This window comes from Rhinolophus hipposideros (genome assembly GCF_964194185.1).
Source record: "Rhinolophus hipposideros genome assembly, chromosome: 21".
Taxonomy (NCBI): Eukaryota; Metazoa; Chordata; class Mammalia; order Chiroptera; family Rhinolophidae; genus Rhinolophus; species Rhinolophus hipposideros.
The window spans coordinates 41,552,297-41,570,929 of NC_138067.1; the positions used below are offsets into that span (position 1 = coordinate 41,552,297).

At 52.0% G+C, this 18,633-nt stretch overlaps 1 protein-coding gene across 7 annotated transcripts; it reads left to right on the top strand.

Moving 5' to 3' along the window:
• The first annotated feature begins 7,797 nt into the window (after positions 1 to 7,797).
• Positions 7,798 to 18,372, top strand: GIPR (gastric inhibitory polypeptide receptor). Of its 7 annotated transcripts, XM_081032213.1 has the most exons (14): positions 7,798 to 7,856; positions 9,081 to 9,211; positions 9,599 to 9,698; positions 10,265 to 10,372; positions 11,871 to 11,974; positions 12,712 to 12,815; positions 13,009 to 13,153; positions 13,935 to 14,094; positions 14,296 to 14,356; positions 14,673 to 14,742; positions 14,864 to 14,952; positions 15,056 to 15,194; positions 16,768 to 16,809; positions 16,894 to 18,372. In XM_081032213.1, exons 2-14 carry the CDS (start codon positions 9,140 to 9,142, stop codon positions 17,098 to 17,100), a joined length of 1,401 nt encoding a protein of 466 aa, XP_080888339.1. In that variant the 5' UTR covers positions 7,798 to 7,856; positions 9,081 to 9,139; the 3' UTR covers positions 17,101 to 18,372. The 7 variants fall into 7 exon arrangements, with proteins under 7 accessions (XP_080888339.1, XP_080888336.1, XP_080888337.1 ...); XM_081032210.1 differs by having other exon boundaries at positions 13,935 to 14,356; XM_081032211.1 differs by having other exon boundaries at positions 16,768 to 18,372.
• The last annotated feature ends 261 nt before the right edge of the window (positions 18,373 to 18,633 follow it).

Here is an 18,633-nt window from a genome sequence, read left to right on the forward strand (position 1 = left end):
CTTTGGTACTTCGCCCAGGGCCCTTGACACGGCCTCATAGGATTAGCTTCTTCCTCACGTCTGTTGTCCCTCCTTAACCTTTCCTTCCACTTCCATATCAGCAGCCCCTGAGTTCTTTCTCTACAGCCTTGATTTCCCACAACTTCATTATCCAGTCCGAATTTTGACACGGGTCCAGCTATGACGCCTGGAGGGCTGGTGGTCTATGGGAGCTGGCTCAGATGTTGGGGGAAGAGAGGAGGGTAGAAAACCTGACAATTGACTTAAAGAATAGTGGACTCCCATCAACTGTAAAATAAATTAATTAATTAGTTAATTGATTAATTAAAATAGTGGACCACCTTCCCCAAGTCCCTAATGACGGTCAGCACCTAGACATGACCAAACCTTGTTTTATGGGCAAGGGAAGAGAGCCCAAAGTGGGAAGAGATTTGCCGATGGCAAAAGCCCAGGGCTTTGGAACCAGATTTATCTGGGTTTGACTCCTGACTCCAACCCTTTCTGGTTGTGGCCCTGAATGAACGTCAGTTACCACGTGTGGGCAGTGGGGAAGCCCTATCTTGCCTACCTCTCTCATTCATTTAAAAATGTTTACTGAGTGCCTACTATGTGCCAAACTCTGTCCTAGGTCCTGGAGTTTCAGTATTAACTAAGTCAACCCTAGAGTTTGTTTCTGATGGATTTTGCAGTTTGTGGAAGAGGTAAGCTACCATACACAAAGCAAATTAAAATAGCTAACATTATTAAGTATCTACTACATGCCAAGCACTCATTTATCTTTACCACAAGCCCTATTGGCATCATCGTTTTACAGATGAAAAAACAGTCAAGGAGCTGGTAAGATAATTTCAGATCCCAGTATTACAGGGATAAAACAAAGTGGTATGATTCAGGACAGGAGAGTGAGGTTGATTTAGGGAAAGTGGGCCCAAGGAAGATCTGTCTGAGAAAGTGACATTTGGACTGAGATGTGAATGACAAGAAGAGAGGAAACAGTAAGTGCAAAGATCCAGAGGTAGGTATGATTTTGGCATATTTCTGGGGCAACAAGAAGACTGGTGAGAATAGAGCTGCAGAGGGAGAGGAGAGCAGGAGGTAGATGAGGTCAGGAAGGTAATGGGCTCACCAGATCTTGCAGGGCCTCAAAGCCTGTGGGAAGATGTTTGTGGTTTATCACTGTATCCAAGCCCCCACTGAGGCCACAGATGTAAATCACCCATGAGTATACTGCTTGGCACACAGTAGGCGTACATAAATGATAGTAACCGTAACCCCTATTCATTTCCCAGTGAATACGTACTATGTAAGTCACCAAGTCCCTGTTGACCTTAAAAATGTTATTTTACCAGCGAAAATGGAAAGTGGGTTTATTTGGGAACAGTAAAGAATTGCAATTTGAGAAAAGCAAGCTACAGCAAAAGCCATAGGCAAGTCCAACAAACAAAGGAGAGGAATGTTATTTTGCGGAGGAAGTTGGGAGGGGTTGTTTTGAAGGAAAGTCCATCGGAGAAAAGCGAGAGTTCAGAGAGATGATGGTTTCTCATTAACTGAATTGCTGGAGTAGTCGATTTCTTATAGGAGATGCAATACATCGTTTATTTTTGGAGCCTATAATTGATGATTCTTTTCTGTTGAGGATTCTTACTCGTATGTTGGGTTTATAATTGACAGTTTTTCCGGTAATTGACATGGAGCGATACTGTGTGAGAGCTCCCCCTTCTGGACTCCCAGATCCATTTTAGTGAGGTTTCCCTTTATTAATTTTCACAATCAATAATGGGTTCAAAATGATGACCAAAATAGATCTGGGCCATTATTCTATGATCACAGCTAATTGTTTTACTGATAGAAACAAAGCAGGAGTTCAGATTTCCTGCTCCGCAAACTCCCACTTTTCCCACCATCCATCCGGATGATTCTAGGAGAAGGGAAGTCAGACTCCTATGTACAGAACTCTGCAGTAGGCTGCAGTGTGCTAAGGGTTGTTATGGGAGTGTCCCCAGAGGACTGTGGGAACCCAGGGGAATTCAGACCCTGTGTGCTTTATGTGTTGGGGGAAGGGAATAAAACCAGGGTGTGAATGAGGGAACCATAGGCAGGAGTTTAGGCTGGTGGGTTGTGTGTTGGGGGGTGGGGAACGTAGTGAGGCTAACACAAAACCTTGGGGGAATTGCCTGGCTTTTCTTTCTCTGCAAAATGGGAGTCATCCCAGCACCCACTTCCCAGGGGAGAAGAGCAGGTTCAGTGATCTCATGCCTGTCAAGTGCTCAGCATAGTGGCTTTTGGGTACAGCTAATGGAGTTTTATTACAAGTGCTTTCACAGAGAGATGTCAAAAACAGGAGTGGGGAGGGGGCGGCTCTGCCAGGCGGTAGGGGGCAGGGCTCATGGTCTTGCTTTATCTTTTCTCTCTGCTTCTAGGCTTGCTTCTTCTCCATGCTACTTTTCTCCCTCATCACTGTCTCTGTATCTCTTTATGTCTCTGTCTGGAAATTGGGTCCTTGATCCATCACATAGGAGCTCTGTCACCTTGAGCCAGTTATTTACTCTCTCTGAGCCTCAGTTTCTTCACCTGGAAAATGGAGATAAAAATACCTCTGCTGCAGGTCTGTTATGAGGATTAAGTAAGATACATATATGTAAAATGCCCAATATATGGTACTTACTACTACTACTGCTACTATCACTACTACTTCTCCCATCCAAGTACTAACCAGGCCCGACCCTGCTTAGCTTCGAGATCAGGCGCATTCAGGGTGGTATGGCCGTAGGCACTACTACTTCTAACCTTGGGCTTTTTCTCCTTCTTCCTCTGTCTTTCGGACTCTTTCTTTCTTTGTGTTTCTCTTTCTACCTCTCCTTCTGTCAGTCTATCTCCCTATGTAGGTCTGTGTCTGGGCTGGGAGTTCCATGAGAGCAAGGCAAGGGCTACCATGGTCACCTGGGTCCTCAATATAATGAGTTGAACCCTGCTCTGTGTCAAACCAGTGTTGGGGCAATGCAGGGGACCCAGCAGTGATTGAGACAGCCCCAGCCCTGCCAGCACAGAGCTCACAGTCCAGGAAAGGAAATAATTATTTGTTGAATGAATGAATTAGCTAACTTTGAAGTGGGTGTGGAAGAGTCAACAAAAACTGGTGGAGCCATTTGAGGTAGAGAAAACTGCTGGAACCAGGTTGGGGACTGGGAAGAGTTTAAAGAGTTAGGGATACATGGAGAGAAGGCTGGAGAGCTCAGAGAAGGCCTTGAAAGCTGTGCAGAGGAGGTGGAGCTTTCTCCTGATGGTACTGGGGAGCCATGGAAGGTTGTGAGCAGGTGACGGACAGGGTGAGGTTTGTGCTTTAGCATGATCACTTTGGCTGCCTGGCTGCCCTACTGGACAATTGGCGGGGTGGATTGAAGGGAGAAGGGCCCGACTGGGGCAAGAGATCTGAGAAAGGAGGGTCCTGGACCAGAAGAAGTGCTGCGGGGAAAGGATAGTGGGGTCAGACTCCAGAAACCTGAGGGAAAATACCTAGGCCAGCCTGCTTTGCTTCAGCTAGGAAAGGGCCATCAGGGCTTACTCACCACCACCACCAGGGGGCAGCCAAGGCTACAGGTTTGGGCACCTCCCAGGGCCCGGAGGTTTGCACCCGGATTTGGAGGTGGGGGTGAGTTGGAGCCGTCTGCGAGGCCCCATCGGAGAGCCCCTCTGCTTTCCTGCCTCCTCATCCTGGCCTCTCAGGCTCCTGGATCCCCCACCCCACCCGCGCGAGATTATGTCAACACAGCCCCGCTGCTTCTGGCCAGGACAATATTTGCCCTCAGGATCTGGGGAGGTCGCTATGGAGACGTACTGCAGGGGGACAGGAAAAGGATGAGACGGAGTGGGGGAAGCACCCCGCTCCCGGAAGAGGGCGAGGGGACCTGGGCATCTCCGCTTCATCTCTGTCTGATTGTGTTGAGACACAATCCATATCTATCTGCGTTCCAAGTCTCTCTCTCTCTCTCTCTCTCTCTCTCTCTCTCTCTCTCTCTCTCTCTCTCTCTCTCTCTCTCTCTCTCTCTCTCTTATCTCTATCTCTGTTGCTCCAAGTCTGTCTTTCTCTGGGTTTCATGTCTCTATGTCTCTGTCTCTCCTTGGATCCCATGATTTTTGTGTGTGTCTCTCTAGGCATCTGTCTGGATAGTGCACACACACTATCTGTCTCTGTCTCTCTTGCTATCTCTGTCTGTCTCTGGGTCTCTTTCTTTCAGGCCTCCTCTCAGCAGTGCTGAATCTCAGGAGGCCATCTCAACCTCCCATTTCTGGCATCAGTCTTCGTGAGGCGCCCCCTCTTTCCATCCCTCTCTGCCTCATTTCTCCTGCACCATCTGCTGCCACTCCAGGCCCCTGCCTGCTCCCACACGCTCTGCTTGGCCAGGCAGCCCCATGGGGGAGGCACAGGCCCTCCAGCTTCCTCCCCACCACTGCATCCTGAAGTGGGGGGGGGGCACTGCCTGGTCATTGCTGGGGTGGGGGCAAGGGGACAACAGCCTGGAAACCCAGGGCCAGAGGCAATGGAGAGAGAGAAACAGATAGGCACTGTGGGGACAGAGCCCCACAGAGTAGTTTCCAGGCTCTCAGCCTCACAATCTACGAGACAAGCATCTTCTGCGAGGGGCCCTGTGCGAGGAAGCTGGAGGTGAATGCAATATCCTGGACACAACCAGGTTCTCTGGGCACAACCAGGGCTCTCAGGGCACTGCCACTCTCTCTCTCTGGGTCTCTCGGGGTACCGTGCTGGAACAACAGGGGCTCACAGTGAAGGTGCTTACATATTCTCGATGGCGACCCGTCAAGACACAAAAGCAAACATCTGCCAGTTTTACACGACGTGCGACCTGCTGTCCACTTTGCTGCCAAGTGACCGACTCTCCTCACTAGCTGCAATCCGCCGTGCTAACTACAATCGCGCTTGCTAGCTGAGCCACCATCTTCTTGTTAGCCCCCATTTTCTACTAGCGCAGACATAGCAGTTACATTAGTGGCCAATGGCTCACTGGTTACAGCTGACAGCCAACTAGCCACGGCTGATGGCCATCCAATCACAGTTGATGGTCATTTACTACCTGAGCCAGCATCTTTCTATGTGAGGCCAAGAGCCTGGAAACTGCTCTCTGGGGCTCTGTCCCCACAGGCACCCAGCAAGAAGATGGGCAAAAAGGAGAAGAGAAAGTGTAGAGAGGCAAAACCCGGCTGATCTGAGTATGAGAGAGAGCAAAAGAAATAAGCAGAGGAGCAGAATGAAACTGGAAGAAAGAGAAAAGACAGCTCTGCAAGCAAGAGAGGAAGATAGACAAACTGAGTGGGGGCTTGGAGAAAAGGAGAAAGGAGAAATTCAGATCAAAGAGAGAGAGAGAGAGGGTGTCCTGGATAGAAATGGACAACAGAGAGAAGGGCAGAGGAGAGGGCACAGTTGCTTCTCTACCTGCAGTTTCCGGAAGCTCTGAGCACAAGAACTAAGTAATTCTCTCCAAAGATCCAAAGAGTGCCCGTGTGGCCATGCTGCCTTCTCCCCAGACGCTGGGAGACTGAAGAAGACCCCAGGAGGGCTGAGAGGGGCAGGGGGCCACTCAGGGACCTGGACATCTCCCCTCCTGCACTCCATGCCCCCCCCCCAGTGCTATTCTGCCCTGTGTTCTCCTGGAGGGGCTGATGTGGGGGTGGTGCTGAGGGGTTATGAGCCATGGCTCCTGACTCGGTCATCTCTCCTAAGACTTCATCTTTCAGGCTCTCTCTCCCTTCACCCTCCCCATCTTCATCTCTCAATATCTCTATCTCTCAGTTTATACGTCTTCTCTGTCTCTCTCCCTCTCTTGGTCCCTTTTTTCTCTCCTAGTTTCTCTCTCTCCATTTCTCCGTATTTCTGTCTCTTTCGAATTCTTTTCATTTGTCTCTCTTGGTCTGTCTCTTCCTCTTGGTCTCTCTCGTGTCTGTCTCTTCCTGTCTCTGTTTGTCTTCGATCTTTCTTGGTTTCTTTTCCTGTCTCTCTCACCACCTCGATTCCCTTCCTCTGCTTCTCCCTCCCTTCTTTTCTCTCCCTTCCTCCATTCCAGCCTTTCCCCCTCCACCTTCCCAGTCCCACCAGAGAGAGCCCTAGGCCCTCTGGGGGCCAAGGAGAGACTCCCTCCTAACCCCAGCCTCTCCCCGAGGTGCCGAGGTGCTGGGCAATCTCTGACCCCTTTCCCTCTCCCCGTGAACTGAGCCTTTCCCAGGACCCAGAGGGCGCCAGGAATGTGGGGCAGAGAGCAGGGAGGCCAGCTGGAGGCCAGGAAGCCAGGATCCCCCCCAAGTCACTCCCCTCCCCCAACTTGTCTCCTTTTGGTGCTGGACCTCATGCCATCCCTTACTCCCTGCCTCTCTTGGAGCCTCTGGGCCTCAGTTTCTCCTCTGCAAAATGGGCAGACTGGCCTCTGACCCACTTATCTTATAAGTCTCAGGGGAGTGTGTGCTCACAAATGTTAATAGCATGATTAATGTGCATGAATTGGTGGTTTGTGTTAAAGGGGGATGAGAGTACTAAGAGTTGGGACTCACTTTCTAAGTCCTACCTCTTACATGTACAGATGTTCTCCATATTTTAGGGCAAAGGAAGACACTGGAAGAGGAGATTGTGAGGTGTCTGAGTCAGTGTGATTGTGGCCATGAGACCATGTGAGGCTGTGGGTTCGTGTGTGATTGTGGGATGTTGGTATGTGATCCCGTGTGACTTGTGAGTGCGGGTGAGTCTGTGATGGAGAGAGTGGCATATCTGTACAACCATGGCACTTGATGTGACTGAGGGTGACAGTATGACAATGTGACGTTGGGAGCCTGTGAAAGTGTGTGCCTCAGTGATGGGGAATGTGTGTTGTTGGGATGTGACTGTAGACCCTGTAGGTGATTATGTGACGTGTGAAACAATGTGTTTGGTTGTGTAACATTGTGTGTAACCTTCAGATTATGTCATTAAAGAGTATATCGGGTGGCCGATTAGCTCAGTTGGTTAGAGCTTGGGTTAATAACACCAACGTTGCCGGTATGATCCCCACATGGGCCACAGTGAGCTGCGCCCTCCTTAAAAAAAAAAAAAGGAGTATATGACTATGTGAGAAACCATATAACTGTGTGCATTTATTTCATCAACAGTCATTCTTTGAGCCTTTCTGCCCAAACCTGTGCTGAATGACACTGGGGACCCAGTGGTGACAGAGAGGCCCTGGCCCTGTCTTCACGGGGCACACAGGCCAGTGGGGGAGACAGATGGTGATGTGACCTCCATGAATGTGTGATTGACACAGTATCACTGGAACTATGGAACATTGTGATTGTCTTACTGTGTGAGTGGAGGAGTCCACGCCCCCTATATGTGGCTGTGTGTCATTGTGGATGACTGTCAACCTTTGGGTGAGAGACCTTGGCTCTCTGGGTGTGACTGTAGCTTGTATGACTGTGAATGACTGTGAGGAACACATGTTCTGTGAGGAACAGTCTGTGAGATTCTGTTCTGAGCCTCTCTGTGGCTAAGTGAATGGGATTATATGTGTCACTGTGCCTGTGACTGACTGCGTGACTGCTTGCAGCTCTGTGGGCGATGGCTGGATGGGACACTATGAGAGACTGTGTATTGGGGGCATCCTTGGGATGATGACTCCGTGACTGCTCTCCCACGTGATCTTGAGTGGCTGTGATACTCACAAATGACTGGCCCCTTGCTCTGGGTCTTTGCCCCAGAACTCCCCCTTCCTCTTCCCTGGCCCGCCCTGGCCCCGCCCCCTCCCACCACCACAGGCTGTCCCCTATTCCAGAGCCTAGGCGAGACAGTGGAGGCAGCAGCGGAGGCAGCAGCAGGACAGGTGAGGGCTCTCCCTATCCTAGCCCCCATGTCCCCCTCAAGTCTGTGGGTCCCTATATTTCTCTCTGTTTCTTAGCCTGTGACTATGTCTCTCTGTCCCCAAAATCTCTTCCTCCTCTCGGTCTCTGTCTCCCAATTTTTTTTTCAGTGTTCACAAGATGACCATTCACTGTATTAATTTTCAAATGCTCAAGCCCAAAACAATGTCCACATAAGTTATTAGTCAAGCCGTTGTTTCCCAGTCTAGTTGTAGGACACAGCTCCCTGGCCCATGCTGGTGTTATGAGCCTTGCGCTCCCCCCGCTGAGGCAGCCGGTTGCTCGTCGTCGTCGTCGTCGTTGTCGTCGGTCTGCCGGCTCTCCGGCTCTCCCCGCGGCCGGCCATCCCAATTTCTATTTGGTCTCTTGATAGCTCTGTACCTCCATCTCTCTTTCCCCAATTTTCTGTGTCTCTCTCCCATGTCTCTCTTCTCTTTGTCTCCTAGCCCACATTTCTGCCTCTGTCTTTCGGTTTCTGGTCTCTTGCTGTGCGTCTCTTCTATCTCCGTGTATCTCTGTGTCTGTATTTCTCTCATGCATGTCTGACTCCGCGTCTGTCTTTCTGGGGCTCCGTCTGAGATCCTGCCTGCCCCCGCTTTCCCCGCGTGGTGCTAGATGGGGGGTGTTGGGAGTTAGACCAATGTCCAGACATATGGGTCCCTACAAACCGAAGCCCAGGGTCTGACGCCTCTCTAGTCCCTAAGGAGAGGGTTGTCCCATCCACTCAGGCTTTATCCACAGCGAGGAAAGTTTATAAGGTCGGGTTCCTATCTGCGATTTGAAAACCCTTTGGGCTCGGAGAGTGGGAACTCCGAGGGTCATTTCAAGCTCCATGCCTGACGGTTTCTGTGCCCTCCTTTCCAAGATGGTCCCCAGGTTCCCCGTAGTCTCTAGGTCTAGACTCCCTGTGACATTAGTGCTTCCGCCCAGCGCAGCTCTAGGGCAACCGCGCCCTCAGCAAACAGCCCCCCCCTCCACAGCCGCTGCTCCAGAAACAGCTGGGGGTGAGCCCCGGAATCACGTGTCGAATCCCAGCCTCGCCCCCTCCTCACGTGTCTCTCCCCCCAAATTCTCACGTGTGTGGACGGCGGGGAGCGCTGCCTCCGAGTCCGCGTGTATGAATTCCGGAGCCGAGTGGCTCTAGGGCGGAGGGCAGAGGCTCCGGATTTTGCTCTTGGACCCTCCAGGCCGCGCTGCCCCTCCGTGACCGGACCTCCTTCGCTCCCCATGCCCCGCCGCGCTCACGATGACAAACTGTCCGTCCTGGCGGCTGCGACTGCTGTTCTCGCTGTGGGGGCCGCTGCTCTGGATGGCGGAGGTGAGGACTCGGGGAGCTACAGGAGTTCAAGGCTTGGAGGGAGGTTTGGGGGCGGTTTTCAGTCTTCCCCCACCGCCGAGAGTCTAAGACTGCCCCACTTGCCAAGATTCAAGTTTTGATGGTTGTTTCTAGTCTCTCTTCTTTCGCCCTCAAATCCTCCTGATGATTTCCAGCCACTCCCCTAATTTTCCTGGAGGTGTTCAGTCCCCCACAGCAACTCCCCTGGTGGTTTCTAGGTACCCCACAAGAGTTAGGAGAGGTTTCTCAGCCACCCAAGACTCTGGGCAAAGCGAACAGCCCCCCCTTCTAAGTCCCTCTCGGGTGTCTGGCCCACACCGTCTGGGAGCGGGTGTCGGTTGGGGGGTCCTCCCCTCTCTCTTTCCGTAGACAGGCTCTGAGGGGCAGACGGCGGGGGAGCTGTACCAGCGCTGGGAACGCTACCGCAGGGAGTGCCAGGAGACGCTGGAGACGGCGGAGTCCCCCGCGGGTCAGACTGGGGAAGGGGTGGGCTGGGTGGACGGGAAGGGCGGGGGCGGAGAGGGGTGGGTTTGGGGCGGGCCTAGGACTAACGGGCGGGGCCTGAAAGAGGAGATGTCTGGGGTAGATGTGGGCTGGGTTGGAGAGGCCTGGGTGGGCTTGGCCTCGGTGGGAAAGGCTTAGAGCTGAGAGCGTGGGGACTGGGGCGAAACTCGGATTCGTGGGAGAGGCCTGGAAAGAAGCTTGAAATGGGCAGGGTGTTGGGTGGGGCTGCACTGAATGGGTAGAGCCTGAAATGAACCGCAAAGGGGTTGGGATTTGGGGTGGAGCCTAGGAAGAGCCTCGCAGAGTGGGAAGCACGTGCACTGGGAACTTGCATGGGGTGGGGACAGAGCCGAGAGTGGGGCTGGAAGGATGGGCGGGGCCTCGGGGTCCGATGAGCAGAGCTGTGGAGAAGCAGGGATGGACCACTCTAGGTGGGCGGGGCTAGGGCCGGGCTTGTGTGTGTAAGGTGGGGAGAAGGATTGGGCTCAGGGTGAGTAGGTCCCCGACATCTGACCCCCACGTCTACCCCAGGCCTCGCCTGTAACGGGTCCTTCGACATGTACGTCTGCTGGGACTACGCTGCACCTAACGCCACTGCCCGTGCGTCTTGCCCCTGGTACCTGCCCTGGTATCGCCATGGTGAGTGGCCCTCAGGCTCTCCCTGAAACAAACAGCTCCTAAGTCTTGCCCCAGACACCACTCCCTCAAAGCTCACCTACACCCCATCTCCTGCTCCTCTCTGTCTCGGTGTTTCCCTCTGTATGTTTAACCCTGGCTGGGTCACCCTGATCCTGGCTCTGTCACATAATGCCCCTCCTCTGTCTCTGTCTCTGTATCTCTGAGGACCACCGGGTTCTTACTTTCTCTTTTCTGAGTCTGTCTCTGGGCATCCTGGTCTTCCTGTCCTAACTAGCTATGTGGCCCAGGACAGTTTATTTAACTTCTTTATGCCTCAACCTCCTCATCTGTAAAATGGGATTGATGACAGTACCAATTCCATAGGCTTCTTTTTTTTTTTACTTAGACGTTCATCATTTATATCCCTCACACTGTGAACCCCCCTCCCCCCATCCACTATCCCTCCGACCTTGCACCGAGCCATCACATTATATATATAAAATTATAGTTGGCGTTCATTAATGTTTAGCTTCTGGTGTACAATGCCATGATCAGGCATCCACATTATCTCTGAGGTGGTCTCCCAAATAGGACGCATGTCCATTGGATACCCAACAAAATCTTTACAACATTATTGAATACGTTCCCCAAATTAATTTTCAAAAACCCTGAGGCCATCTTGTGGTTACCAGCTGCTTCCTAATCCCTTCACCTTTCCCCTTATCCCCGCCCTTGCCCATCTAACAACTCTCGGTTTTTCCCTTTTTGTCCCCAAAACTGTTTCTGATTGGTTCATTCATTTATTCTTTTTTTTAGATTCCGCATATAAGTGAGATAATATGGTACTTGTCTTTCTCTTTCTGACTTATTTCATTTAACATAATGTTCTCTAGATCCATCCATGTTGTTGCAAATGATAAGATTTCTTTCTTCTTTATGGCTGCGTAATACTCCATTGTATAAATGTACCACAGCTTCTTAATCCAGTCATCTACCGATGGGCATTTTGGTTGTTTCCATATCTTGGCTATTGTGTAAAGTGCTGCAATAAACATAGGAGTGCATACAGATTTTTGAATTGGAGTTTTGGATTTTTCCGGGTAGATGCGTAGGAGTGGAATTACTGGATCACAGGGTAGTTCCATTTTCAGATTCCTGAGGTACCTCCATACTGTTTTCCATAGTGGCTGCACTAATCTGCAATCCCACCAACAGTGCACTAGCGTTCCCTTTTCTCCACATCTGCGCCAGCATTTGTTGTTTGTTGATTTATTGATGATAGCCATTTTGACTGGGGTGAGGTGGTATCTCATTGTGGTTTTTATTTGCATTTCTCTGATGGTTAGTGAGGTTGAGCATTTCTTCCATAGGCTTCTTATGAATATTAATTAATACGTGTAAAATGCTATATGAGGGTTTTTATCATCTCCATCACTTTGGCTCTCTCTCTCTCTCTGCCTTTTTATCACAGTTGGTCTTTCTGTCTCGTCTCTTTCTCTGTGCCTCTGATCCCCTGCAGTGGCTGCGGGCTTTGTCCTCCGCCAGTGTGGCAGTGATGGCCAATGGGGACCTTGGAGAGACCATTCTCAGTGTGAGAACCCAGAGAAGAATGAGACCTTTCAGGTAAGAATAGGTTAGAGATTCAGATTGAACGTCCAAGAAAAGATGAAAAGGCAGCATCCTCATACCCAGCCTGAAACCCCTTGTACTGTTCAGAGCTCTGGGTTCCAAGGGACAGAAACTCAACTTAAACTTGCTTGATGATGGAGAAAAAATGTACTGGCTTCTGTGATTGAAAAGTAGAAGGCCATAGCCTCAGGCACAGCTGGGTCTAGGTGCTCAAATGATGTTGGGAATCTCTTTGTCTCTCACCATATTGTGCCTGTTTTTTTCTGTTCTGGCCTCATCTTTTCTGTGGCGTGGAAAAGGTGTTCCCCATTAGCACCAGGCTCACATCCCACCAACCAAGCAACGCTGCGGAGATTGAACTTCGTTCTCAATAGCTCCAGCATAATAATGTTGGACTAACTCTTATTGGCCTGGTTTGGGTCATATGCCCACCCTGGACTAATCACTCTGTGTGTGTGTGTGTGTGTGTGTGTGTGTGACATGGCAGCGGGGGCGGGGGGTTAGATATAATGCTCTAATTGGCTGGTCACATATCCAGCCCTGGAGCTGAGTGGTAAAGTCAGTCCCACTCAAATAAGAGTAGCGGGATCCCCGAGAGAAAATTGGGGTGCTGGGCAGGAACAAAGAGCAGAAGAGACAGGGTGGGAAAGGGTAACTGGTGGGGGAGGATTTGCCCCTTCTGGTCCTGGGGGAAGAGCTGAGCTCTGTTCCTTTGTCCCCCACCCCCATAGGACCAAAGGCTGATCTTGGAACGGCTACAGATTGTGTACACTGTGGGCTATTCCCTGTCACTGGCCACACTGCTGCTAGCCCTGCTCATCTTGAGTTTCTTCAGGTGGGACCCCCCAGCCTGGAGTGGCAGCGGCAGTGACTAGGCCCCATTTTGCCCTGTAAGATGGAATGGTCAGACTCCACCATCAACAAGCACCTAGTGGTGGTTCTGTGAGAAGATGGGCCATGAGGTGGTTTAAGGGGCTCTAGATAGTGGAGGACACGTCTCCAGGGACACTGCCTCCCAACCCCCCCAGGCGGCTGCACTGCACTCGCAACTACGTCCACATCAACCTGTTCACATCTTTCATGCTGCGGGCAGCTGCCATCCTTACCCGAGACCGGCTGCTACCTCCACCTGGCCTCTCCACTGGGGGCCAGGCCCCTATCCTGCGGAACCAGGTGAGCTTCATCCCTCTTTCTCCTATTGGGATTCTGCCTCCTCTGGTGGGGCTAGGCGTTTCCCAATCTATTTACTACCTCCTACACTATCAACAGTATCTCTCTCTTGACCCCTCCAAACACATTTGGAGAGGGGCCCTCCCAACTCAGCTTCCTCCATTATTGACATCATCACCTCCTTTACTGGGATTTTCCATTCCCTTTCTTTCATTATCTTACCCATCATTGGACTTTTCCACCAATGAAAGAGTCTTCTGCTGGAGATGAGGAAGAGACAGGATGGGAGAGGCTAACTGGTGGGGGAGGATTTGGTAGATACCAGTTTGTTACTGGGAGACAAGGTGGGAGAGACTAGAGACTGGGGGCAGAGGTAAGAAAAAGTATCAGGTGATGGGTTGGACCATGCCAATTGTTAGGGAACCATGCGTGGGAGAGTCCATATGCCGGTGGGAGGGGGGTGATGAAATGGAAGAAACCTTTGGATAGGTGGAGTAGTTGAGTTCAATTCTTAGGAGATGGGGTGGGTGAGGCCATATTTGGGGGCTAAGGGGGGGGGAATTCTGATAGCAAGATGGAAGATATCAATTGTTTAAGAGGGTAGAGCGGGAGACTTCTTGTATGGTGAGAGAAACCAACCACAGATACCATCCTTTGGTGATGGAGTGTGGGAGGAGAATATTTGATGGCAAGAGATGGGGGTAGAAGGACAACCAGGTGGAAAAAGGTTTGGGGGCACCTGGGGGGCCCTCACTGCCACCTCCCTTTCTGGCCACCCCCCTAGGCTCTAGTCGCCTGCCGAACAGCCCAGATTGTGACCCAGTACTGCGTGGGCGCCAACTACACGTGGCTGTTGGTGGAGGGCATCTACCTGCACAGGCTCCTGATGCTTGTGGGAGGCTCCGAAGGGGGCCACTTCCGCTACTACCTGCTCCTCGGCTGGGGTGAGCCCCGACCCTGTCCCCTGCCCAGCCCAGAGCGCCTCCGTGGCCCCACTGCCCTCCTGGTTTGCCTCAGGTCTCCTCCCGTCTCTAGGCTTTTGCCTCCCCACCCCGGCGTGGGAATTCCGCGGGTCTTGGGCCTGGCGGGGCCCGTGCGCGCTCTGACAGCTGCGGCGGGGTGGGGGGGGGTCGGGGTCTGCACAGGGGCCCCCGCTCTTTTCGTCATTCCCTGGGTGATCGTCAGGTACCTGTACGAGAACACGCAGTGAGTCGCGGGGTCTGGGGCTGGGCCTGGGAGGTGGGCGGGGCTTTAAGGGACACGGGCGGGGTGGGGTGGTTCCGATGTCACCTGGGGGCTGGGAGGGGATGTAGGTGGGGTTCTAAAGGAATGGGAGCTTGTAAAGATCGTGTTCGTAGATTACTGGAAGGGGCGAGACGAGGACCGGGACCTGGATAGTAACGGCGGGGCTTTAAAGGAATGTGGGTGTGGCGTTAAGGAAGGTGGGCGGGGCCTGGAGAGTGAATGAGAGATCCGGTGCATCTAGTGGTTTTCAATCTCAACTCTAAAACCCTTCCTTCAGGTGCTGGGAGCGGAACGATGTTAAGGCCTTTTGGTGGATCATACGCACCCCTATCCTCATGACCATCTTGGTACGGCCGGCCCCACCTCCTCCAGGCCGTCCTCAGGGATTTCCCATCCTGGGAAGCGGGGCTCCACCCTCTGCCTCCCAGGACGGGGTCGGGCTGGGTCAGCTTCTGTTTCTCCCCGTAGATTAATTTCTTCATCTTTATCCGCATTCTTGGCGTCCTCGTGTCCAAGCTGAGGACACGGCAGATGCGCTGCCCGGACTACCGGCTGAGGTCGGGGGGAGGACAGTAGGAACGAAGGGGAAGGGTTCCGGGTGTAAGATGGGGGACCCGGGGCCGCGGGACCACTGCCACCCTCTACCACTGCCACCCCCAGGCTGGCTCGCTCCACGCTGACGCTGGTACCCCTGCTGGGTGTCCACGAGGTGGTGTTTGCTCCCGTGACAGAGGAACAGGCCCGGGGCACCCTGCGCTTCGCCAAGCTCGGCTTTGAGATCGTCCTCAGCTCCTTCCAGGTGCTCAGGCTGGGCACAGGGGCTACATCCTTCGACCTGTGTGGCCCTTCTCCCCAGAAGGGCAGGAGGGCTACAGTCATCCTCTGGCGCGGCCACTGAATGGGATGTGATGATGGGGTTCGGTTCATTCACTCCACACAAAATACTGACCTAGCGCTGTGATGAGCTGAGGCAGCAGGAACCTAGACAGGAGATGGGTGGTCTCAGCTGTACTGCCTCCTGGTGGAGATCAGGGGCTTTGAGACCTGACAGGGATGGGGCCAAATTAGGTCTGTCACTTCCCAGCTCTGTGGCCTTCACATCAGGGTAGAAGCTAGGGTGAGGCAAGAGAGGTGCTTGAAGCGCAAAATGGAAGGAGGCACTCACTCCAAAGTTTAAAACTGACCTGAACTTGCTTGCTCTGCCCTAGTCCCTACTATGCTTTACCTCGTTGGGCCTCAGTTTTCTCATCTCTAAAGTGGGGACGACAGTAGTGTCTCCCCACAAGGCTGTTCATTCATTAAATTCAGCAAACATTTATGAAAAACTTACTATATGCTAAGCACCCTTCCAGGTTTACTATGGGGGGACAGAGCCAAGAACAAAATGGTCCCTACCCTCTAGTGGGAGAGACAGATGCTAAACAAGCTAGATGAATGAAATATACAGAATAGCAGATGGTGAGATGTGCCTAGTAGGGGGGAAAAGGCAAGAAAATAGAGATGAGGATGAAAGAAGAATGGGTTTACAGACGGGGTCAGGGAAGGCCTCCCTAAAAAGAAGATATGGGAGCAGAGATTGGATGAAGGTGATGGATCCAGGGAGACATATTTTGAGGAAATGTTCCAGGAAGAGAAATCTCAAGTGCAAGATCCCTGAGGTGGCAGAGAGTACCTGTGGTGATGGTGGAAGGCTGGCCTCGCTGAGGGAGTGGGAGCCAGCGGGAGCAAGGAGGAGATAGGACAAGTAATATCTTAACAATAACATAAATAATTGATTTGTATTAATGTATCGTGATTTATTAATTATGAACGGTTTTATATTTATTTAAATTCATATGTAAAACACATTTATACAAATATAACACAACTAATGATTGTTAATTTATTAAGAATTAATGATCATTAACAATTAAAATTAAGTAATCATAAGTTGATTAATAATTAATAATGATTATGTCATATATAATAATGGTAAGTTATAATGAAATTAAGGAAAAGGTTTAACACTATGTGTCAGGCACTACAGCTTCTTGCATATTAATACCTCAATTCTTACAACGACCATTGTACTACCCCATTTTCCAGATGAAGAAACTGACGCCCAGAGGGATTAAGCAGTTTGTCCAAGTGGGCAAGAAAGTAGGGAAGCTGTTATCACATCCAGGATCCCCTGTTCTTAACCTCTTTATTGATCAGCAAACCAGGGAGGGCAAGGGGAGGAGCTGAGAGCCAGGGAGAAGGTGACTGCAAGTCTGGGAGCAGGGTGGCAGCCAAAGTGGTCTGGGGCCTGGCAAGCGTCCGAGCTCTTGAAGGGATATTTATAACCCCCCATCCCCCCCACCCCCCATTTAACGGCGCGCCTCTTCTGGCAGGGTTTGCTGGTCGGCGTCCTCTACTGCTTCATCAACAAGGAGGTAGGGAGAGCCCCGGGGCGCCCTCTGGCGGCTGCGCAGCGAACGGCGCGCCTGGCACCGCCTCTGAGCGCCATTCGGTTGCAGGTGCAGTCGGAGGTCCGCCGTGGATGGCACCGCTGCCGCCTGCGCCGCAGTCTCAGCGAGGAGCAGCGCCAGCCCCCGGAGCGTGCCTCTGGGACCCTGCCCTTGGGCTTTGGATTCGGCCAGGTCGCCACGGGCCGCGTCCCGTCCTCGGGAACTCTCCCAGGGCCTGGGGATGCTGCCAGCCCGGTCTTGGAAAGTTACTGCTAGGCAGTGGGATTCCTGTGTTCAGTTAGCATTATTTATTGAGCGCCTACTGTATACCAAGCCCTGTGTGGAGGGCGCTGGGTAAATGGGGGTTAAGGAAGCAGAGGACAAGGGCCCTGTCCTCCTAGAGTTCACAATTCAGTGTGGGAAACAGACCGTGAAGGCAATACATCAAGCTACACATACACTGTGGAATGGCTTATGAAGGAAAATTCGAAGGGGAATTAAGGTGGTCTGGAAGTACATCTCTGAGGTGACATTTTTAAGCCATGTGTGCAAGAGGTGAAGGAGACAGCTTTGAGAAGAACTGGAAGACGAGATTCTAGACAGAAGGAACAGCACCTGCAAAGGCCCTGAGGCAGGAAGGAGCCAAGACGTGGCTTAGGAATAGAGAGGTGGCCTGCATGGCTGGGGTGGGATGAGTCAGAGCCAACACAAAGGGACAGAGAAGTGGGCAGGGGCACGTATCCCGGGTGAACTGAAAATCCTTAGCAGGAGCAGCTCATGGGCTCATATTTTAAACAGATCCTTCTGTCTGCCCAGTGGGGGGAACACGTTATTAGGGGCGGGGATGGAAGCTGGGAGCCTAGTGCAAAGACTGCCAGTAGGAGTTGATGGTGGCTGGCCCAGAGTGGTGGCCACCGAGGGGTGTGAAGTGGTTGGGTTTGAGAGCTGTTTTAAAGGTAGAACTAAGGATTTGCCTATGTATCGCATGAGGAAAGTGTAGTAAGGAGAGAAGTCCAGGAAGACTCCTAGGTTTGGGACAGTGGAGAGAGGAAAGAGGGAGATGGGGTTCAGGGTGGGGAGAACCAAGCTGGGACTAAGGATCTGGAGCTCACGGGGAAGGTCAGACTTGGAGACAGAAATGTGAGCGGCACTGGGGTCCAGAGAGGACTCAGTGTGTAGATATAAACACAGGCAATTCAGGGCAGCTCAGAGCTGAAAGCTGACATCCAGAGGCCAGGACCACTGCTAGCTGGGGAGTGAGGCCACACATCACGCCGCCCTCCTGGGCAGCCCCTGGGAACTGGGAAATGGAGGGGAAGCCAACAGCTTCATTGTAGCTGGACCACCTGTACACACACAAGACCCTCACTCCTAAATCCTTCCCCCTCCACACACACTTAGATTCAGTTAGTACCTGGGTGTCGTTATTTTCCTTGGGGTCCCCAGCTCCCTGGACAGCATGAGGTGCCCCTGCTGGATCCCTCTTGTGGGTTCTGGGAGGATAGGGCCCTAGGGTAGGGTCCTTGTAAATAAAGCATGAGAAACAGTTGTTTCTGTGGGGTTTTTGTGGGGGTGAATCTTCTTGGCCAGGCCATAAAGGGAAATGACTGAGGTGGGCTGCAGGGCTGGGTGCCTGGAGTGGCCTCAACACCCTGGAGGGTAGCACTGCGCATCTTCAGCCACGCTGCCATGAGAACATGAATATCGTGCTGCCACTGTCGTCACTGCCTAGGAGAAAGCCCCAACTGGAGATGTTCGTATGATCTCCTGATAATTTAACTGTTTGCAATGTGTACAAGTAAACTGAGT

Excerpts from the sequence above, each read along its gene's own strand:
- GIPR (XM_081032210.1), top strand. The coding sequence starts at position 9,140 with ATGACAAACTGTCCGTCCTGGCGGCTGCGACTGCTGTTCTCGCTGTGG. Across the intron at positions 9,699-10,264 it reads GACGGCGGAGTCCCCCGCGG|GCCTCGCCTGTAACGGGTCC; the intron begins GTCAGACTGGGG and ends CGTCTACCCCAG. Across the intron at positions 15,195-16,767 it reads TCGTCCTCAGCTCCTTCCAG|GGTTTGCTGGTCGGCGTCCT; the intron begins GTGCTCAGGCTG and ends CTCTTCTGGCAG.